The sequence below is a fragment of the Anabrus simplex genome, chromosome X (genome assembly GCF_040414725.1).
Source record: "Anabrus simplex isolate iqAnaSimp1 chromosome X, ASM4041472v1, whole genome shotgun sequence".
Classification (NCBI taxonomy): domain Eukaryota; kingdom Metazoa; phylum Arthropoda; class Insecta; order Orthoptera; family Tettigoniidae; genus Anabrus; species Anabrus simplex.
In genome coordinates, this window is record NC_090279.1 from 182562955 (window position 1) to 182586989 (window position 24035).

At 42.4% G+C, this 24035-nt stretch overlaps 1 protein-coding gene across 2 annotated transcripts in view; it reads left to right on the forward strand.

Moving 5' to 3' along the window:
* Window positions 1–4179: 4179 nt before the first annotated feature.
* Window positions 4180–24035, forward strand: part of LOC136886232 (farnesol dehydrogenase) — a 191709-nt gene continuing 171853 nt past the window's right edge. The window contains exons 1-3 of one of the 2 annotated variants that reach the window (XM_067158969.2): window positions 4180–4400; window positions 13726–13933; window positions 14542–14671. In XM_067158969.2, the coding sequence (XP_067015070.2) occupies window positions 4269–4400; window positions 13726–13933; window positions 14542–14671 (470 nt within the window). In that variant the 5' untranslated portion in view covers window positions 4180–4268. The remainder of the gene's footprint in view (window positions 4401–13725; window positions 13934–14541; window positions 14672–24035) is intronic. The other variant, XM_068230695.1, reaches the window with a different exon arrangement.

The window sequence follows — 24035 nt, forward strand, 5'->3', positions numbered from 1 at the left end:
TTGTCAAAATAATATGGGTACCAGGGCATGCAGGTATAGAAGGAAATGAAAAGGCAGATACACTGGCCAGGAAAAGGGCAGAAACACATTTTGTAGACCCAGAACCTGTATGCGGGATTTCCTATGCACAAGCCCGACACAACATAGGAAAATGGGTACAAAAGAAACAAATGGAGAACTGGAAAAATACTCCAGGATGCAAGATTGCAAAGAAACCGATAAAAGGACCAAAGAAGAAGCATACTAAAGAACTGTTGAAACTCAGCAGAGAAAATATAAGATGGGTAGTAGGACTGTTGACAGGACACTGCCAGCTGAAAAAACACCTACATAGAATTGGAGTAATAAGATACAATACATGTAGGAAATGCAATAAAGCTGAGGAATCAGCTGAACACATACTTTTCGAATGTGAGGCGCTGGGTAGAATCAGACTCTCCACTCTAGGACTACCAGATGAAGAGAGAGAAAAATCCAAGAAGACCCAATAAGGACAACCTGCAGCTCTGTGAAGAGAGCAGGTATATCTAAGTGGAAAAGAAGGAAAAACATGGTAGCAAAAGATCTTAAAGGTCGACGCTAATTAGGAACTAATATTTAGAGGCCCCATGAAGAAAATAAGAAGAAGAGAAGAAGAAAAAGATTGCCTTTTCTGGTAACGTCAAAATGCCACAATTGCAGGTGCATCTAACGCCCTCTCTAAAGACAGTTCCTTTTATACCGTACACGGGTCTCCTGCGGCATCACTGATGTGTTGTTGTCCAGCGCCATCTGTTGGCCTATTTGTGCACTCGTTGTTGGTGTCAATAAAACCCCATGTAATGTCAAGCAAATGTGGCCATTTGTACCTGACTTGTTGCTGTCCAGCATCATCTCTTGATTATTTTGTATACTTTATATTGGTCTCAATAAAATCCCACATCAAGCCAATCACGTGTATCAACTACCACCTCTCCACCTCCAATAGTCCGTGAGGCACCGCCTCGTCAAAAGTCAACAGACCCCTTAGCAATCTCCTTCACTGTGACAAATCTCCCGACCTGAGAGACGGCGTCACTGTCTAAGAGGCCCGCCTCCCCCTTCAGGAGAGGAATGAAAACATTTTAATAGTAGTAGTTAGCAAACTTTAACCATAATTATGTAAGAAAAATGTATAATTTTATATGTTGTTACTTGTCACTTATGGATTTCTTTTACTATGGCTTTAAATGTATGCGTATATAAAAAAATAATAAAATGATATTAAAATTCTTCGAAATGGTATATATTGACCTAAAATGTTGTTAAAGGCGAAATAACGACCGATCAGGCAAAAAATGAAAAATCTTCAGGGTTGCCGACTGTAGGGTTCGAACCCAGTATCTCCCGAATGCAAGCTGAGAGCTACGTGCAATACAGGGTGATCGACGAGTGGCGCACGTCACAGTAAGCAGCATTGGTTTAATACGCCAACTACTAGTAATGTTTATGACCTTACATCCCATCAAACCGTATCTTTACAAATGGCCTTCCTGTTCGGTATTGCTTGTGCAAGCTCTTTTTACCATGGATATGTTTTTGGGCAGGGGTGTCTATTTGGAAATAAAGCCCATTTCCAGACACTATTGTAACCATGACAACCATTGTTGGTCTGTGTACACTAGGTCAGTAGCGACATCTTCTCATTGTGCGCCTTCTTCTTGTAACTAAGAGCTTGAGAAAAACAAGTGAAGCCCGTTCTACTTCTCTTTCTTTCTTTCTTTCTTTCTTTCTTAATCCATTTACCTCCAGGGTTGGTATTTCCTTCGGACTCAGCCAGGGATTCCACCTCTACCACCTCAAAGACAGTGTCTTGGAGCGTGAGACTTTGGGTCGGGGGTTACAACTGGGAAGGAGGACGATGATCTCGCCCGGGCGCCTCATCTTCTGTGTTGAACAGCAACCTTGTAGGTGTGTGGGAAGATCGGAAGGGACAGACAAGGAAACAAGGGAAGGAAGCAGCCGTGGCCTTAAGTTAGGTACCATCCTGGCATTTGCCTGGAGGGGAAGTGGGAAAGCCCGGAAGACCACTTCGAGGAAGGCTGAGGTGGGAATCGAATCCCCTCTACTCAGTTGAGCTCCCGAGGCTGAATGGACTCCGTTCCAGCCCTCGTACTACTTTTCAAATTTCGTGCCGTAACTGGGAATCAAACTCGGGCCCTCGGGAATGGCAGCTATTCACACTAACCACTACACCACAGTCCAGAACTCAAATCTTTTCAAATGGCCGGAATATGAAACCAGGACCTTAGAATAACAGACGGGCACCCTGCCCCTACACCACAAGACTGGCTAATAATAATACGAGGGTCGAGTCATAAGTCATGGCAACTATTTTTTTTTCTTCTCGCGAACAGGAGACAACACGGAAAATCTAAGATATGCGTTTGGGAACGTACGGTATGTACTTGCGTATGATGCTACTAGATGGTGTATGTAAACAACAGTGTGGGTTTAAGTATGCCCCCAACTTCAGTGTGTGAGTGAGAGCATCACAAAATGGAAGTCAACAAGCAGGAGCAACGATCGTATATTAAAATAGCAGTTCTTCGCGGCAGAAATGCACGCCAATACCATGCAGAGCTGCGGGAAGCATTAGGTGTGCATGCCATGCCCTATAGAACAGTGGCGAGGTGGGTGGAGTCATTCAAATGGGATAGAGTATCAACTGCTGATTTGCCTCGCCCAGGCCGTCCAGTGACCATGGACAAAGATGTACGCACAGTGGAAACTTTTGGTGATTATTTCGAAGGTCTGTAACCAGCGAAGACCCGTCCTTTTTACTTAATCTTGTGTATTTGCTGTCTACACCATAATAAAGCAGTGTTTACCAATGGCCTGTGTTCTATCATTTTCCTACGAGAATCTCCTGACTGAAGTCAGAATTTGTCTTCAGGCACTGTGCATAAGTACATCCCATATATTTCCAAATGCATATCTTAGATTTTCCGTGTTGTCTCCTGTTCGCGAGAGAAAAAAAAAACAGTTGCCATGACCATGACTTATGTGACTCGACTCTCGTAATAATAATAATAATAATAATAATAATAATAATAATAATAATAATAATAATAACAATAATAATAATAACATTGGTACTGTAGGCCTATTTCTATTCTCCCAATTCATGAGCTTTAATTATTCTTTTGGGGATACAGTCATTTTACTTTCGATTTATCGGAACTCTTTTTCTCCCTTGTGGGTGCAGTCAAAGGAAGCATAATCTGTACTCTGTATGAGGCTACTAAGAGGTGAACAGTGAAATAACCTCTTTGCCATCTCGTCTTTAATCCCAAAAACACATCCACAATCCTAATGAAAATGTACGAGGGCGAACCTTTTTTTGTTTTTTACGATGAATGAGGCCACTTTTGGAACACCTCTGCACTAATGTTGGTAACCACCATCGTATTGTTGTAATTAACTGCTATTTTAAACTGTTATTTCTTTCTAACTGACTGTTACTATTAAAATGTTTTCATTCCTTCCCTGAAGGAGGAGGAGGGCCTCTTAGACGGTGACGCCGTCTCTCAGGCCGGGAGATTTGTGACGATGAAGGAGATACTTGGAGAAGGTGAGGGGGTTGGCGGCCGTGGACTGTACTAGGAACAGTCCCGGCATTCGCCTTAGTGCAGGAGAATGGAAAACCACGGAAAACCATTCTCAGGACAGCCGACGGTTGGGCCCAGGCCTGTCCCGTCTCCCGAATGCAGAGGCGTAGAGCCACGGTGGAGCCGTGGCCACCCCTCCTCTGCTCGGTTGGCCGGTCGGAGTGCAGAGCTGTTGGACAGAGACCCACTCTGCATCTACCGATCTTGTAACTGAGGCACAGGTAACTGTTACATGAAAATAACGTTGTCGACCAACACCACATGTCCTCGGACACTGCTGGCACTAAATCCTTAGGCCTTTATTGAATAAAAAATTAATTGAAAATTACAAACTGGTAGTTCTTGGGAATACTGAATTTCTGTCAAGCAGTGGACAAAACTACACTGCAGACGTCGCCTCGAGTGTCTCCTCGTTCATTCTCCTACAGTACCTTCTAGCGGGAGGACACACGATCATAATAACCAGAAGACAAACAATTATGTAACACAGTTAGTTTGAAGTTCGTGGCTTCTCTTCACACTGTACACTGCGCTCTGATCGTGTAACATTGAACCTTGACTTTTCTTGCCTTGACTTGCTATAGATAATATAAAGAGATTTCTATTGAACAGACAGCAAGTTCCTAACAGGCAGACAGCATGGAGCGTTGGTCGGGACGTGTAGCTTTGGTGACAGGAGCTAGTGCTGGTATAGGAGCAGCTGTAGCCTACCAGTTACAAGACCACGGAGTTCATGTCGTAGCTGTGGCACGACGAGTCGAGAAAATAGAGGTGAGTGGGGATGTAGAACATCGCAACTATGAAGTTGTTTCAACCCATAGACTAGTTTAATGTCGCCCTCCTTGTAACATATTCCTTTATTACCATGTAACTAAGCAATTCATCATTTCCATTTAGGGTTGTCACCCGGATCGAACTATGAATTGTTTACCTAACTTCTTAAACGTGTTCAAATACGTCAGGCTCGCGTCAGAAGATTTACCATCATGTAAAAGAACTCCTGTGGGATAAAACTCTGGCACATCAGTGTTTTCGAAAATCGTGAAAGTAGCTAGTGTAACATAAAAATTATTATTATTATTATTATTATTATTATTATTATTATTATTATTATTATTATTATTATTATTTCCGCCTCCGTAGCGTAATGGTTAGTGTTATTAGCTGCGGTGCTTGGGGGCCTTGGTTCGATTCTTGGTACTGCCAGAAATGTAAGAATGACAGGAAGGCTGGTATGTGATTGAAATGGTACATGCAGCACATCCCATTGGGTGAAAAGAGCTGCACCATTTCAGGATGAGGACACATGAGTTTATAGTTCAGTCTTCTTCTTCTTCTTATAATTTCACCGCTTTTCCCACACCTCTAGGGTCGCGGGTTCGAACTGTGCTGCAAATGTGGATTTTGCCCTGTTTTACGACCGGATGCCCTTCCTGACGCCAACCCTATGTGGAGGGATGTAATTACTATTGCGTGTTTTTTGTGGTGGTTGGTAGTGTGGTGTGTTGTCTGAATTTGAAGAGGGGAATGTTGGGACAAACACAAACGCCCAGTCCCCGGGCCAGAATAATCAATCAGACGCGATTAAAATCCCTGATCTGGCTGGGAATCGAACCTGCGACTCTCTGAACCGAAGGCTTCAACGCTGACCATGCAGACAAGGAGGTCACGAGTTGCGTTATTATTATTATTATTATTATTATTATTATTACCTACTCCTGTAGTGTAGCGGCGAGTGGTAATAGTTTCCGTTCTCCGAGGTCCGGTTTCTATTCCCGGTACTGCCAGAAATTGAATAACAATGTTATTGGCTTTCCGAACCACTAACTTCTTTTTCGGTTTTTGGAGACGCCGAGGTGCCGGAATTTAGTCCCGCAGGAATTGTTTTTACGTGCCAGTAAATGTATCGCCACGAGGTTGATGTATTTGAGTACCTTCAAATATCACGGGACTGAGCCAGGATCGAACCTGCAAAGTTTGGGTCAGAAGGCCAGCGCCTCAACCGTCTGAGCCAATCAGCCCGGCCAGAAAGAAGCACACCTCAATCGTCCGGCTCAGTGGCTAACTGCTCGCCTTTCTTACTACGAGTCCCGGGTTCGATTCCTGGCCGAGTTCGGATTTTAATCTTCATTAATTAATTCTTCTAGCTCATAGAATGTGTGTGTCCCTTCATCCTAGGTAGCTTCTCATTCGCACAGGTCACCCATGGGCGTCAACTCAAAAGACGTGCACTGGGGCAAAAGTAGCACGACACTGAATTGACCACTCTCTCTCACTTAGAAGATTCCCCTGTGGGTGGGAGCGGTAGAATAACACCCACGGTAGCCCCTGCCTGTCGTAAGAGGCAACTAAAATAGCCCCAGGGGCTCTCACCTTGGGAGCGTTGGTTTGCGACCACGAGGCCATTATCTCAGTCCTGGCATTGCTTCAACTTATTTGTGTCAGACTCCTCACTTCCGTTTATCCTATCCGATCTCCCTTGGACAACTCTCTATTATTTTCTGACCCCACCTTCCGAGGGCTAGGAAATCTGTCATTTTCACGCCCTTCGTGGCCCTTGTCTTTCTTTGGGCGATACCTTCATTTTCCTAAGTGTCTGATCCCGTCCATTTTTCTCTCTTAGTTGTACTTCCTCTTAAAACAACAATCACCACTAGCACTTACAACAGAGGTTAAGAATAGTGAAAGCATTTACCTTCCACCCCTCCAAGGGCCTTCTTGGCCTGTACGGAGATGTTTTTGCATTGTTTTACCTCTACTTCCTCATTTTTTAAAAATATATTCTGTTTCAGAATCGCGTTTTGTGCCTAATTGTAATATGTGGAACGTGTGGTTTCCCATTTTCACACCAGGCAAATGCTGGGGCTCTACCTTCATAAAGACCACGGCCGCTTCCTTCCCATTCCCAGGCCTTTCCTATCCCATTGTCGCCGTAAGACCTGTCTGTGCCTGTGCGACGTAAAGCTAATAGTAAAAAAATTCATAATGAAACCCCTCATTTGACTTAATTTGTGTATTAGCTTGGAATTTAGATATAAATCAATTCAAATGAATATTTCCTGATTTTAATTTGCAAACATTACTGCAATTTACATTTTAAAAACAGGTAAATTTTAATAGTATGATTTGTATTTTGCTTTAATCCAATAAAATTTGTGAAGAATATGGGCATAGAAGGAATTGTGACATAGACGTACTTCGTTATTAAGGCGTAATATTAAAATATGCTATGTTGCTAAATTTTCAACCTATTTATTACATGTTAATATTTTTCTTTATTGGCTTTAGGTACCAGACCAAACAGTCAGAGACAAATACATTGGAATACAAATTATGAACAGTAACAGTACATTTAGAATACATTTACACATACTGTATGAATCTTCCACAATATTGTACTTCGATTTCGTAGTTTTAATAGTTCTGAGTCCTTACAGAAAACACACGCACACACACAGACAGAGATAGAGAGAAAGAGAGGGAGAGAGAGAGAGAGAGTAAGAAGAAATTTAAACACTGTAGCTGTGGTGTCAGAATTTTGTTTGACGTGGTACAGAAATCGTGTCACTCAGGGCCGGTATTATAATGAGAGTTTAAACTGAAGATTGAGTTAAACTGTAACTTGAGTTTAAACCGATGTTGAGTCTTATAACGTCCGGCCTAACTTAAACTGAGGTGAAGAAGGAAATATACGATCTTGGTAGCAGTGACTTCGAGAAAAGATGACTATCGATACTGATTTGTTTATTTCTTGTAGGTAAAATGGCGGATAAAAGCAATAAACGTTGTCCTAATTTTATTTGTAAGGAAATATAGTTGCTTGTGCAATCTGTACAGAAATATTTATATAGGCCATGAAACAGTGGTCTTATGAATTCCTCAGAAATCTCCCATTTTAATAAACATACTACGGGAGGCATACATCCGCAATGTTATTAGTAGCTGACTGAGGGGTTCTACAGCATGATTTCTGAAATAGAAGGAAGTTACTTTATTTCTAAAATTTACACTTTTGACATTCAAACAGTTCAAAAAGTCATTTTTACATTCTTACCTTTTCGTTGCATGTTTTATTCTAGCACCAATTTGCTGAAATATGGTTATGACAGTCTGTTCTGTTAAAAACTGTTTTTCAAACCATATATGAAAGTGGCGTCTCCTTGCTCGGAAAAGTCGTTATGCCCGTGGTCGTTCAATAATTTGAACCACTTCGTCATCGCTTAGTATTTCTTCAAACACCTCAAAAATATCTTCGAGATCCATTCGTTCTGCCATGTTGTAAGGTTATGTATTCTCAAACTTCAGTTTAAACGGTAGATGAGTGGCAGTAAAATTAATTTCTAGTTAAACTTAAGATTAAGTTTTATAATACACGACTGACAGATAAACCGAAGTTTAAACTGAACCAGCAGTTTAAACCTTTATTATAATACCGGCCCTAAATGGCACGCGTGTCATAGGTTCCCCATCCCTGATCTAGGACGTTCTCTCCTTGGTTTCTCGACATTTTATGTGTTCGTACGAGCGCAACTGCCGCTCCTCCAGTTTCTCACAGATAGAGGCGGTATCAGGGGCGCGGGTTTTGAAATCAGTGGGGGTGCTTAACTGAAGAGTCCAAACAAGCAACCCATCCGATCCGAACACGTTTGCTACCGTCGCCAGTGGAATTGAAGGGTGTCCCTTAGCTAGGGGTGGTTGTTTGCTTGGTGCAACGAAATTGTCTTCTGCATGTTGGTTGCTGCAATAATTCCAGTATTTCAGAAAACAGAAAGGATTGCGGCGGTTGAGATATTGGGATGAGATGGTGGCGACTTTGAAATATGGAGGTGGTGATTTAGTTTGACCAAATAAATTGGCGGACAAGGGATTGAAGGATACTATCGTACTAGGAGGCACCTGCCATCTGTCGTGCAGGCAGTTAGGTCTAGGGGGGGGGGGGCTGTGGGTGCTCGATTGCGGTTGAGGTTGATGCATACAGTGTCTCTGGGTTGCTGGATTGAACTGGGTTGGGATTTGGTGTGGGGAACTTGGTTTACATCTGGCTTGTGAGGAGAGTGAGGAGACATTTAATTATTTCTGCAGTGGGGAAGGGTTGCAGTGGTGTTGGGTGGCTGAGATTTGAGTCTTGATTTAAATTTGGGAGATATGTAGTGTTCGTCTTTGAGACTGAAATTTGAGGTGCTTTGATTGCCTTTTTTAAAGTAAGGACAGCCAGGATAGGAGGCTGCGTGACTGCCTGAGCAGTTAGCACATTTAGGTTGATCTCGAGGAACGGGGCAAGCTGAATGGTGATGATTGTCCCCGCATCTATTGCAGCGGGTATCATTGGGACAATTCACGGCTGAGTGGTTGAGCTGGAGGCAATTGTAACACATGGAAATCAAGGAAGAGTGTGAACTGCTTTTGCTTGGAATGATTCGATTTTTGGTGTGAATAAGATACGTCTTATGGCGACGATGAGATAGGAAAGGCCTAGGAATGTGAAGGAAGCGTCCGTGGCCTTAATTAAGGTACAGCCCCAGCATTTGTCTGGTGTGAAAATGGGAAACCACGGAAAACCATCTTCAGGGCTGTCGACAGTGGAGTTCGAACCCACTATCTCTCGAATACTGGATACTGGCCGCACGTTACAGCAGCAACCGAGCTCGATTACTGTTTTATTAGACGCTTTTTCAACAATAATGAACGAGTACTAACAAAAGTTCACGGAAATACACATACAATTGACATAAAAACACATAAAAGGTAAAGGTGAGTTCTAATAATGGAAAAGTAAGAGATTTCGAATTTTAAATAATTTTATGTGAATTAAAAGGAAGGAGGTTAAAGAAATACAAACTGTGTTCCTAAAATCTTAAGGTAAAAAAGTCTAGTTTTCTCGTGCTCTGGTACCAGAGATTTTTCAATAAAGCAAATTGTCTCAAATTTGATCATAATTTAGTACCGTAACGCACGTTCCAGAACACTGCTCTTGAGGCGGTAGAGGTGGGATCCTTCGCTGAGTCCGAGGGGAAAGCCAACCCTGGAGGGTGAACAGATTAAAAAAGAAGAAAGAATAATAAAATAAAAATCTGAAAGTTGTAAGTTTTTAGTAAAATTTCAAAACCTTCGCGGAATTCCCAATTCTCACTCACAAAGAGAATGCTCCTACGAACAACCGATTGGTTGATGAAAATGTTCGCCACAGTTTCAGGGTTCAGTTTACATTGTCGTTCATTTTCCTTGCGTCATGGTACTGCGCAGGTAAGATTTTAATATTCTCAAGGCGGAAAAAGAATGTTCTGATGTATATTTAAAAATGGGTATAGCAATAGCGATCTTTAGCAAATATAACTATCTCTGGAATAAATTGCCCGTTCTGAAGTTTTGGATAAATCATATCTAATTAATAAAATATCCACATAACTCACTTGTGATTGAGACCAATGTGAACAAAAGTTTCTTAATGGGCTCCTCAGCACCTCTGTTGGTAATGTAGGGACATAAACACCTTGGTATTGCAAGATGAGTGTAAAATCTCACAGTCCGAAAAGTGGAAAGGCCCTGAAAAACGTCGAATTTAACCCTCATGAAAATGCAGTCGTGGGTGTTGAATGAGCAATACTTGATGGAAAACGAGTTTAATCACTAATGCAATAACACCTCCTAATTTATTAGGAATTGATCGTAGGATTGGATAAGCAAAGAGAAAATATCATTCTGGTTGAATATGCACCGGTGTTACTAAAGGATTAGCGGGTGTAAAATTATCAGGATCTCCTAAAAGATGTTTGTCCTCAAGGGGTAGAGCATATCCTAAAAATGCTGTTCCTATTACTAAGAATAAGATCACAACACCTGTTGATCAAGTGTGTATATAATAGTATGAACCATAATATATTCCACGACCTACATGAAGGTAGAGGCAAATAAAAAAGAAGGAATCATATTCCTTAATCCAACATCGACGTCGCAATCTTTTTTGTTGATAAGAACTATCAAGTCCGCCTCTGTGGTGTAGTGGTTAGTGTGATTATCTGCCATCCCCGGAGGCCCAGGTTCGATTACCGGCTCTGCCACGAAATTTGAAAAGTGGTACGAGGGCTGGAACGGAGTCCACTCAGCCTCGGGAGGTCAACTTAGTAGAGGTGGGTTCGATTCCCACCTCAGCCATACTGGAAGTGGTTTCCCGTGGTTTCCCACTTCTCCTATAGGCGAATGCCGGGATGGTACCTAACTTAAGGCCACGGCCGCTTCCTTCCCTCTTCCTTGTCTATCCCTTCCAATCTACCCAGCCCCTCACAAGACCCCTGTTCAGCATAGTAGGTGAGGCCGCCTGGGCGAGGTACTGGTCATCCTCCCCACTTGTATCCACCAACCCAGAGTCTGAAGCCCCAGGACACTGCCCTTGAGGCGGTAGAGGTGGAATCCCTCGCAGAGTCCGAGGGAAAGCCGACCCTGGAGGGTAAAAGGATTAAGAGAGAGAGAAAAACTCTCCAAAAAAAAATTTACGCTGTTATCCCTAAGGTAACTTTATCTTATAATCGTTATTAATGGATCAATGTTACGTCTCACCGACACAGATAGTTCTTACGGCGACGGTGGGATAGGAAAGGGATAGGGGTGGGAAGGAAGCGGCCGGGGCCTTAATTAAGGCACAGCCCCAGTATTTGCCTGGTGTGAAAATGTTATGATCCCTTTTTAAAAAAATCTCTCCCCTCCCTGATGGGCACCCCCACGAAAATTTTTCGGGGTGCTCGAGCACCCCTGGGCAGAATTCAATCATCTTCACACTGCACATTGCGCAATCGGTCAGACAGAGTGAACCGCTGACTATCGCAGCACCCGCATCTGCGGGACGTGCTTCTTCTGCCTTGTCCAACATTCAGAGCCGTAAATGAGAGCAGTCTTATAGCCTTCAGCTTTATAGTGCCGGGCTGAGTGGCTCAGACGGTTGAGGCGCTGGCCCTCTGACCCCAACTTGGCAAGTTCGATCCTGGCTCAGTCCGTATTTGAAAGTGTTCAAATATTATCCGCGAAACTTTTAGTGATACTTGGTTTTACGGGTTTGAGGAGTAAGGAGGGAGCTACCCCGGTTCGGGTAATACTGCCAACTGAATGGAAATGAAATCTGAATTTAATCGATAGTATGATCGATCGATAGGAATTTTCTAAACCTTTATTATCTTAAGCCAACAACTGTGTCGCACTCACATTATTTAACATGATACAAAAAATTCATGATGCGAATCTTATTCCTACAATGAATTCTATATTTTGGCTTTGCTGTGTAAACAGCAACAGTACTAGTACGTAAAGTGTACGCCAGATGTCTCACGGCGATGCATAATCGATTCATAGTTTGTGTGTCAAAGGTTGCCAATACGAATCTCGAAGATAACCGAGGTCTACCGATTCAGCACTAGGGAGCCGAAGTATCACTAAAAGTTTCGCGAATAATACGTTAGCCTCGTGTAAGTAGATTTATGGCACGTAACAGAACTCTTGCGAGACTAAATTCCGGCACCTCGGTGTCTCCGAAAAACCGTAAAAGTACTTAGTGGGTCGTACAGCCAATAACATTATTATCAGCTTTATAGTCATCTGCCTGTCACACAAAACACCGGTCAGCAAATGCCATTTCGTCCTTCCAACACTGATGCGATGCTTCACGTCATGATCAATCGTGCTAACAGAGTCGAGGTACACATATTTATCCGTCATTACCAGTGGTTCACGCGCAAGGTAGACTGTGTTAGGTGAACCTTGAACTTCTGGCTTGACGAAGTTGCAGAACATACGAGGGTCGAGTCATAAGTCTTGGCAACTTTTTTTTTTTCTCGCGAACAGGAGACAACACGGAAAATCTAAGATATGCATTTGGAAATATAGGGCATGAACGTATGCATAGTGCCTGAAGACAAATTCTTACTTCAGGAGATTCTCATAGGAAAGTGACAGAACACAGGCCATTGGTAAACATTGTTTTATTATGGTATAGGCAGCAAATACACAAGACTACGTACAAATGACAGATCCCACTGGTTACAGACCTTCGAAATAATCACCCAAGGTTTCCACTGTGCTTTGCCAGCGGTGGGGCAGGCGCTAAATACCATTCGCTGTATGTGGATCGCTAACGTGTGACACCTCTCTCCGAAATGCTGTTACGATGTCCTCTTTGTTAGCAAACCGTTGTCCACGTAATGACTTCTTGACTTTGGGGATTAGATCATAGTCATATGGGCTCAGATCAGGCGAATAAGGCGGGTGTGGAAGAACCTCACATCTCCCTGGACACTGGGCGGCCTGGGCGAGGCCAATCGGCAGTAGATACTCTACCCCGTTTGAACGTCTCCACCCACCTCGCCACTGTTCTATAGGGCATGGCATGCACACCTAATGCTTCCCGCAGCTCTGCATGGCATTGGCGTACATTTCTGCTGTGGAGAACTGCTATTTTAATTCACGATCGTTGCTCCTGCTTGTTGACGTCCATTTTGTGACGCTCTCACTCACACACTGAACTTGGGGGCCTGCTTACACCCACACTGGTGTTTACATACACCATCTAGTGGCATCATACGCAAGTATATACCGTACGTTTCGAAATGCATATCTTAGATTTTCCGTGTTGTCTCCTGTTCGAGAGAAAAAAATATCGACTACGTATGACTCGACCTCCGTATTGTCTTTTTACTGTACTATGAATTTTGGGTCTATTTCCTCCAATGCTTCCCTCCAAAGTTCTAAGACTGCCTCGACCTCTTCATATGTTTCACCAACCAACACGATGTCGACCGTGTAAAAAAGAGACTATGGAAGTTCTGGTCTCAGTTGCTCTGTCAAATAGTTAATGGCAGTGTTGAATAGAAATGGTCTTCTGGCTGAACCTTGAAGTACGCCAACTTCAAGAGGGAAACTACTACTACAGTCATTGTAATTGATTCGTTTTTATTTTAGAGAGTTTGTTAATTTTTCTTTAGCTTGTGAATAATTTGCCAATTTTCGCCCGGACCTTTGGTCTGCGCGTTCTTTTCTGGTTCCACCGAGCTTGAAGTGCAACGCGTTTAAGATGAACTCCGTAAAAGACTTATGGGAGCCATTTTCTTTTCAGCAAGCCGTGGCACAGGCGAAACAGGATGCAAAAACCCGAGGTCGTTATCACGAAACGAAAGCGAAGCCTGGTAAACTGTACGCCAAGAAATGTGACGTCTCTAAGGAAGAAGACATCCTGGCTCTCTTCAAATGGATAAAGGAAACACTGGGTGGTGTCGATATTCTGATCAACAACGCTGGAACTGGAAGGGATACCGGTCTAACAGGTAATTGCTAAAAGAACTACTGCACTTGTGTTCAACTTCATGCGGTTAAACCATTAAAGCCCAAATTATATATATATATAGAAGGTAATATCCTGACTGATTGTCAATCGACGCCCAGACAAAACTACTCGCCATAAGCAAAGCATATTTTGGGGCTACATTTCTATTACAATGTAGGCACCCAGAAAGGAAAGGTTTCTAAAAATTCCACCTCTAAGGGGATGAAACGGGGATAAAACTCTGAAAACCAAAATATTCTTTACTCCGAAACCGCTCACCGAAAAAATTAATTGAAATTTCACTCAATGATTGTCCCTTTATGAAAAATAACACTAGTTAAGAAACACAATTCAGCCCTTAAAGGTTGAGTGGGGGGTTAATATCCGAAAACAAACAAAAAATATTCATTTCTCTGAAACAGTTTGTCATACGAGGTTGAAATTTCACATGATGGTTCCTCCTATAAGTCTTAAAATTTGAATAAAACGTGGTTTTATAATTATACACCCCTAATGTGAACTTGAAATTACGACGACGCTGTAATTTCTGTGTACATTTTGCACACTGAGCTGGTAAACTTCTCTATATGTCTCTCTGTTCCAATGTAGATGCCCCAACAGAAGACTGGAAGATCCAGCTGGATCTTAATGTTCTTGGACTCTCCATCTGTACTCGTGAAGCTGTTCAGAATATGAGGACAAGAGGAGTGGATGATGGACACATCATTCATATCAGCAGGTGAGATTATCATGAAAAATAAATGTTATAATTTACAGTTTGAAGTATTTACAGGTTCAAGTTATTTACATATTCAACACACAAAGGTGAGAGCAGAAAAATGTCTCTAGGATTTTTCTGGTAGGCGGTGAGAGGACACTGTTCCTCAATGTGCCGAACTGTAAGCTTCACAGCACCACCAACTGCACGCTGCGGAATTAAGTATTCCCCATTTATGGAGGGAGTCGGCATATTTGCCATGGCCAGTACCAATTCTCTTGGTGGTTGTCCAGGTCTTCAGTGGAAGATCACAACCCTCTGGTTTGTTTTTCAGCCATGGTAGATTGTGATATTCTGGTGGAGTATTGGATATCCATACTTGCGTTCAGGCCTGAAGCAGATTAAAGTTAGCGTCTGCTAAGTTTCTGGCTGTTCTAAGAGGTGGATGACTAGATTTTAGCTTGTTGATAAAAGTATCATTCATGTCACCATGGATTGGCAACTGTTCATTTATTTACTCGTGTCAGAAGCATACTTAATAATACAGTTAAAAATAAAATAATAATTAAACAATTTACAAAAATTAACAGACAAACAAAATTGACCAAATTTACTGTACATCTAGATGGTGTTTTTCCACAACTGAGCCACACCTAGGGTGTTGTCATCAGCAAGTATTAAATCTTGCTCTAAGCATGAAAATGGGCAGAGAGGACATTGATACATATGGTTCACTGTTAGTTCTTTACCGCAATCGGACTTGCTGTCCTGTGATGTGAAGCCCCATGACTTAAGTGAGGACTTAGCCCTGCCGACACCATTTCTTAATTGGTTAAGGGGCCTCCAAACACTCCAGTCTTCATTGTAGTCAGCCGAAAGTTGTTCACGCGACTCAATTCATTCTTGCTGCTTAGATTTCCACAAGAAAGTCTTGCCTTATCTGAGGGTCCTTTCAAGGGCTTTGATGTCTGGAGGAAGCTTTTCCTGGATTTCAGCCTAGATTGAGATTGTTGATAACCAAACAGCGGGCGAGCTTCAACGTTCTCAACCTTCAACGTTCAACTGATTGTTGTATTCGTATGTAATGCGATATGTTAGCCATACGCTAAATAATAATAATGTTATAATTTGTTAAACATAATAAATATATTCCAGTGTAAGACTACGGGACATTCTAAAGTATTTCGAAGTCCAATACTTCTGTAATGGTAAATGTCGATGACGTAGTCTTGCTCTCAAAATCAAGGATAGAACTGACAGGCGCGGAGATTTCAGCGAGCTGTTAGATACGAACCAAAAGACTGAGTATTTTCTACTGCAGGGACGGAGAAATGTTATTTTGTGACGTATGTTCTAAGGTTCGTGAGCATTTATACATTGAATCCCACGCCCTCGCTGACAAATGTTGTTAACAGAACAAGAATTTTAAATAATTAAAACACTCGTAAAATCAAAAGTAAATCCATATTCGATAAGACAGAATACACCACGGCCAAGGTCAGGATGTGGGAAGCGACCGGAATCCTACGAGGCAATGGGACGTAGGTCTTTCATGGCTAAAAGCATTCGGAAACGATAATTTTTCTAAGAGTACCTTATTTGAGCTGCCTAGAAGCAAAGTCAGCAATCTCCACTTTGAAAATTTTTACAATAGAAGCAATAAACGTTTAGAGGTGTTCATGGAATGAAAATTCGATCAATAACTATTTGGTTACCTGAATTGACATCAGAAAAGCAACTGTACATAATATTTTTATTGTAAAGTAACTGTGAGCTAAGACAATAACACTTTTCAATAGGACATTGCTGTTTTTGCTTCTCATATGTGGATTTTGCTGATTTTACACCTCAGATGGGGAAGAAAGTCAGGTTTCCAGCAGAGTTCTAAATTTATTTGAAGGCTTGAAATTAAAATATGGATTACAGCAGATTATTATATTTGCAGTAAAGCATACTCTGAAATAGTTTTTCACAAAATCAACACTCCCACATTTGGGTCCGTTTCGTTGGAACGTATCTTCTACACAGACAATTCTGGAAACTCTTCCACTAGTTCACATGCACAGTCATTATTGTCTGCCTCCTTGGGCAAATCGGATGGATTGACGTTATCAATTAGACTTGCAGGGCCTGTCAAACACCCAAAATCTCACGCGTGCAAACAGCGGCGCGAAGTTCCTGTGCATAGTGCATGGGTCCCGCTCGGCTCAGCTTGGACCAACGCTTCGTCTCTGGGCTACTCGGCTAAGCTCAGCTCAACTCGGCTCGGATTTGGAGCGGTACGGAGCAAGTGAGGAAGAGCGAGACAGGCGGAGCGAGCGAGACAGGCGTGGGAAAAGAGAGAGACAGCCCTATTGCTTCAAATCGAGGAGTGGGGGTCTGCACTCTGGTCAACCAAACGAAGTCGTCTTTTTCACCGTGCACAGTGCATGCACCCTGAGAGGCCCTGAACTAGAGGCTTGGAAAAATCCATTTGTCAGGATGAGATTTTCTCTTCCTTGCATTGGAAGACGACACTGGTGTTCCTTCCTGGATATTCGTTTTACAGGAACTATTAGAATTTTATAATAGCTACTATCATAAATTCACACAGTGGAAGCACCATAAACACAAAACATGCTACTATGTCATACTGTAATGTAAGCAAAATAAAAGAGATGGCTGACAGTCACATGGCCAAATGCATATTGCAGGCTTTGCTTCTCAGATTGGAGAGTTGTATGGAGTTTGCAGCCTTTGTTTCTAACCCCGATTTCCAATAGGGGAACTAATCCACTTACAGCTGCTTTTGCCTCTCATAACCGCTGGAAATTGCTAAAAAACATCAAGGAGAATCCATTAATGCCATAAGGTAACTTATAAAAATTGGAGATTGCTGACTTTGCTTTTAGGCGTCCCATTTATTCTAAAACAACATATTAAAATCTCAAACATACAAACCAAGGCTGTCGTAGGTACGACATCGTAATTGGTGTAAAACTTTCAATTAGTATCTTTAATATATTGTAATTATAGTTTATTTAATGCTAAATTATCTTTAAGTGTTAAACATGACTAATATATGGTTTCTCTGTAAATATGTAGTATAAAATTGTATAACCTCAAATACGTATTGTTTAACCTCAAAATCTACAGAGTCGAAAGAGGTAGAAAATTCCATAATGTTAGTATGTTAGACTTATTGTACTATAATTTGGTATAGGTGAAAGGTTCTGGAAACTTACGGCAAGGTTTTATTATACCGATACATGTAGAGACAGTACGAATGTTGTATATATTTCCATGTACATTTTTAAATAGGAAAGGAAAGTTCGAGTACCCATTCGACTAGCTGGTCGATCGATGTTTCGAGTGTGTTCCATTAGAGTGTTGTAAGAACTCTTCCAGAAGTCGATCATTCTAGATGGTTGATCGAGTAGTATAAATATCGAGCTGTCATTCAGTGAAGTCAGTTCTTAGTTCTTGGGACTCAGGCAAGTGATGGACTGGGCGTGACTGTTGGGCTCCGAGGTGGAGTCAGAGTATCGGACTCGAGTGAGTGAGGTGGGGAATTCAAGAGAGTGTGCGAGTCAGTTGATATCTGTACTGGTCAGAATCGACTTCAGGGTACTCCGCTATTGAGTGTTGTATATAGTGTCGTTTGTGACTGTGTATAATTGTGTGTTGTGACGTACAGTGTTAATAAAGTAATTTATATAAGGAAGTGAACGTGCTCTCGTGTGATATTCATTTACGTCAAATAAAATCGCAACGTAGAACGATAAATTGGCGACCGTGACAGGACATGACAGGACACTTAAAGACTTCAGCAATGAAGATCGACCAAATGAGCTTGGTGATGTTACGGAAAGCGCTGACATCTCGAGGTTTACCGACGGCTGGAAGAAAAGCGAACTCACAAGAGATGCTGCGCCAGCATTTGATAGACAATGGAGAGGACCCAGACAGTTTCGACTTCGAAGTCTGGTAACATGATTGGGGAGAAATAAATAAATATTAGTTTAACATTCCTTAAGAACAAAACATATACGCGTTGCGCTAAATCAGATTATTTACAAGGAGTCATGTGTGCCTTAGCACCGAAGAAAAGCATTTCAAATTCTATTTCCACGATTTAAGTCTCAGTCACCGGAGGCTAGTCCCATTCTAAATAATCCAAGAGTAACCAAAAGTTTACATCATCTCTTCAGTCCTCAGTCCGGCTCCATGGCTAAATGGTCACCTCGCTTGCCTTTGGTCACAGGAGTCCTGGGTTCGATTTTCGTCAGGATCGGGATTTTAACCATACATGGTTAATTCCGTTGGCACGGGTGCTGGGTTTATTGTGTCGTTTTCATCATCATTTCATCTTCATCACGACGCGCAAGTCGCCTATGGCGTGAAAACAAAAGACCTGCATCTGGCGAGTCAAACTTGTCCTCGGACACTCCCGGCATGGCCATACGCCATTTCATTTCATTTCCAGTCCCCAGACCAATTTAGATCTTTTTGTATTTAATAGGCTCTTAGAGAACAAAACATGACAATAAAAAAATTAAAATGTGGGAAAAACATTTTATCCTTGGGGTCCTTTTCTTGCAATTAGCTTTACGTCACATCGATACACATAGGTCTTGTGGCGACGATGGGATAGGTAAGGTCTAGGAGTGGGAAGGAAGCCGCCATGGTCTTAATTGAGGTCCTGGTATGGAAATGGGAAACCACGGAAAACCATCTTCAGGCCTGCCGACAGTGGGGTTCGAACCCACTATCTCCTGGATGCAAGCTCACAGCTACGCGCTCCTAACCGCAATGCCAACTCGTCCGTTTATGGGGTCGTTTGTGTAGTTCGGGGTGGGAATTTAAACATTATTATTGTATGCTTTGTCTCTAGTTTGATTACAGAAGGAAAAATAAAGCATACCTGCTAAAAACAGTATGTTTGGAAAATATTGTTAGGGGGGTTCTAGGGGAATTTTTTTGGAGTGCGAATGTATGTATATAACATTTTGGAATTTCACAGTTGTACTTCCTCTTGAAACAATAATCACCACCAATGTTAGTGTTAGATGATGGTTCACAGTTGTACTTCCTCTTGAAACAATAATCACCAATATTAGTGTTAGAGGATGGTTCACAGTTGTACTTCCTCTTGAAACAATAATCACCACCACCATCAGTGTTAGAGGATGGTTCACAGTTGTACTTCCTCTTGAAACAATAATCACCAATATTAGTGTTAGAGGATGGTTCACAATTGTACTTCCTCTTGAAACAATAATCACCAATATTAGTGTTAGAGGATGGTTCACAGTTGTACTTCCTCTTGAAACAATAATCACCACCAGTGCCCTCACGACTGGGAAGGAGCTACGTTATGAATATACGAAAAAAGCGCATACACGGCACCTCTGTGAGAACTGGGTGGCAGGACATCATCTACAGAGTCATCCCAGGAAGACGATGCGCCGGGAAATTCGGAGGTTCATTGCCCCTACCACCCACCGCATCCTGCTCCTTAAGAACTTCAGTACCGGGCTTCGGATAGTAATGGACTTGAAAATCCCAAAATATACACTAAAATGCTCAAAACGTGCATTAGAAACAAACAAATTTGATGTCAGTGAGCAGTTCACGCCATAAAAGGAAAATTGTACACTTTGAATATTGCCAAAATAACACAACGTCCCACAAAGAACGCTCCATTTGCTCAATGAAATTCAAAAGTCTTGATTGCTCAGCGTGATGCAACAAATACTGAAGCACAAACCTGCGCCTATTTTTACTAAAAGAGTTTTTAATACTCCGGAAAGCTATCTCTAGATCACATGCCACAAATAGAGCATACTCCAACTTAATGAAATCAGAAACTTCAAGAATCAAGGCACCGTCAATTGTTTCTTTGCAGTGTACAACACCAGCCCCAGGGGCTCTGAACTTTGGAGCGTGGGCTGGCGACCACGGGGCCCTTAGCTGAGTCCTGGCATTGCTTCCACTTACTTGTGCCAGGCTCCTCACTTTCATCTATCCTATCCGACCTCCCTTGGTCAAGTCTTGTTCTTTTCCGACCCCGACGGTGTTACGTATGGAGGCCTAGGGAGTCTTTCATTTTCACGCCCTTCGTGGCCCTTATCTTCCTTTGGCCGATACATTCATTTTTCGAAGTGTCGGATCACTTCCATTATTCCCTCTGAGTGTTATATAGAGGATGGTTGCCTAGTTGTACTTCCTCTTAAAACAATAATCACCACCACCACTGTACAACACCACAGGTGGAGACCGAAGTTTCTTACACTATATTCTGCATTTTCTCCGAAAAAATGTATTCGCTAACTTCATTAGGAATCGTTCGACTTCTTAAACAATTCCAGTTCGAACGTGAAAAAACAGTCCTCTTTCTTGCATTTTGTTGATCGTCGAACGTAAGCTCGTCAAATTGGAGCGAATGAATTTAAGTTGCTCTCAGACGCCATATTTGCTCAACACTTCTGGTGTTTCTTTAACTGAAGTCGCTTCTTCAGAATCTTGGTCTTCAACAACTTCAAAATTATCGGTATAATAGGAAGCAATGTTTAGCCACTTTGTATGCGCTGGCGAAGGCGGCAGCGGCACATTACTGACCGACTTGGAACCTTCAGGAATACTCTCTTCACTGAAGAAATGAAGATGTTGACTTCAGTGAAGGAAGCCTGTACTGCTTCAGCAGCCCGGTGAAGACCATGTGCTGCACATGTGACACAAGATCATCATCATCATCATCATCATCATCATCATCATCATCATCATCTGGAGCGGTTTCTAACCACAGACTGGGTCTGCTTGGAACCACTTCTCTTCACTCACTGTCGTCCAGTTCCCTCCTCTTGCCTCGATGCTCTTCTTTACACCTTTCAGTCATCTGTCCCTCGTTCTTCCTCTAGGTCTCCTTCCCTTCAACTCTATTCCTAACATCTTTCTTGGTAACCTCCCTTCTCTCATTCTCTTAACATGTCCATACCTCTGTAGCCTTGATTTTTCTATATTTTGCTGTAGGGGAACCTCATTTACCATTTCCCGAACTCTCTCATTCCTTACTCTGTCCATTCTTGTTAAACCTACTCGACACCCTTGAAATTTCATTTCCACTGCTTGTATTCTACTTTTATCCCTCTCCTTCACCACACATGTTTCTGATCCATATGTCAAAATTGGCACAAAATAAGTCTTGTAGATACTTCCTTTACATCTCTAGGGCACATCCCTGTTCCATATCAATCCTCCCATTCTCTTAAAGACTCTATTTGCACACCTTCCTCTTTCATTGATGTCCATCCTGATTCCCCCATTTTCTTCAGGTATTTAAAACTTTCGGCTCTTTTCAACTGCTCCCCTCCTAATGTCATGCCATTATACGCTCGATTCTTGTTTCACTCTTTTGTGCTGAAAACTTCACAAGATGACAATTTCTTCCCATACATTTAGCAGTTCCTGCACTTCACTCTCACTGTTTCCCCCCATATTTGATGATCGTCTGCAAACAATACTGCTTTCATTCTTCTCTCCCCAATGCTATTATTATTATTATTATTATATCAGGAGATAACAAGCTCTTACATATACATGGGATAATATAAAATTTGCGATACAGCCCTCCCCTTGCTTCCATTTAAAATTTCCCTTTACTATCCTACAATACGAAAGGAAAAGGCAAGATATAATTTCTTCATTTATTCCAGATTATTTGCTTACAACACTCTCATAACTTGAGGTAACTGTCCTTAGAGGTACTATGGAGAAATGGTAACGTAGAGCAAATATATATTTGGCACACATGTCTAATCACAGCATCACCTTTAATATTACTAGGTTTATTTCCAGTTGGTCGAATTTGTGTTGGTTCTAAGTACCTCATGTTGAATCTTCTGGCTATGGTCAATGCCGTAAACGCCAGAGAGCCATTTTTTTGATAGCAGGAGTTGTTTGAAGACACTGGATATTTGTTCTCGGAATTCACGGCCATTCTTCATAAATGTAGGCGAAGGGACTTCTGGTGTCCTCGTGGATAATTGATGGTGAAATAGTTCTGGATGTTACATGTAGTTTCCCCCCATGTGAAGTCGGTCCTTGAATCCCGTGCTAGCGACGACTCGTTCCTCCAAGTGGCCGCGTACCTTTAAAATAAAATAAAATTTAAAAACCTTATAACATGCCCGTGGCAAACCATTTAGAAGTCAGCCTCGCAGGACATAGACAGCACCACCTGGAAAGAGAAAAAAATATGACATTAGCAATAATATTTTCTAACACTTTGAGACGATCTATTCGACGATGAAGTTGTGCGGTGATGACAAGGGTCCACCATCCCTACGGAAGCAAACTTGCTGTGTTGGAGGGTTTTAGGGAAATCGAGGTGGAGGGTATACGCAGACTTGTAGACAGGGAAAGGTGGATATTAGGTCGACGCTGTTGAGTGATGCAGCAAGTTTAACTTTCCGTAGGAGACAGTCCTTCGTGATGAATATCCTTCAAAGTGAGGGCTCCTCCCCGCCCAACACTCGTGGCAACCATCCGGATAGTAGCACGCTTTGTTGCCCCCGAAATCCTTGCGGACGCGTACTTAAAACTAATCGATGTAGTTGTAGTCGAAGCTGTTGAGTGATGCTTCTTCTGGAGGAAATCCTGTAAGATGAATCTCCTTCGAAGTGAGGGCTCCTCCCCGCCCAACACTCGTGGCAACCATCCGGAAGTCAGTACGCTTTGTTGCCCCCGAAATCCTTGCGGACGCGTACTTAAAACTAATCCATGTAGTTGTAGTCGAAGCTGTTGAGTGATGCTTCTTCTGGAGAAAATCCTTTAAGATGAATCTTCTTCAAAGTGAGGGCTCCTCCCCGCCCAACACTCGTGGCAACCACCCGGATAGTAGCACGCTTTGTTGCCCCCGAAATCCTTGCGGACGCGTACTTAAAAGTAATCCATGTTGTAGTTGTAGTCGAAGCTGTTGAGTGATGCTTCTTCTGGAGAAAATCTTTTAAGATGAATCTCCTTCGAAGTGAGGGCTCCTCCCCGCCCAACACTCGTGGCAACCATCCGGAAGTCAGTACGCTTTGTTGCCCCCGAAATCCTTGCGGACGCGTACTTAAAACTAATCGATGTAGTTGTAGTCGAAGCTGTTGAGTGATGCTTCTTCTGGAGAAAATCTTGTAAGATGAATCTCCTTCAAAGTGAGGGCTCCTCCCCGCCCAACACTCGTGGCAACCATCCGGAAGTCAGTACGCTTTGTTGCCCCCGAAATCCTTGCGGACGCGTACTTAAAACTAGTCGATGTAGTTGTAGTCGAAGCTGTTGAGTGATGCTTCTTCTGGAGGAAATCCTGTAAGATGAATCTCCTTCGAAGTGAGGGCTCCTCCCCGCCCAGCACTCGTGGCAA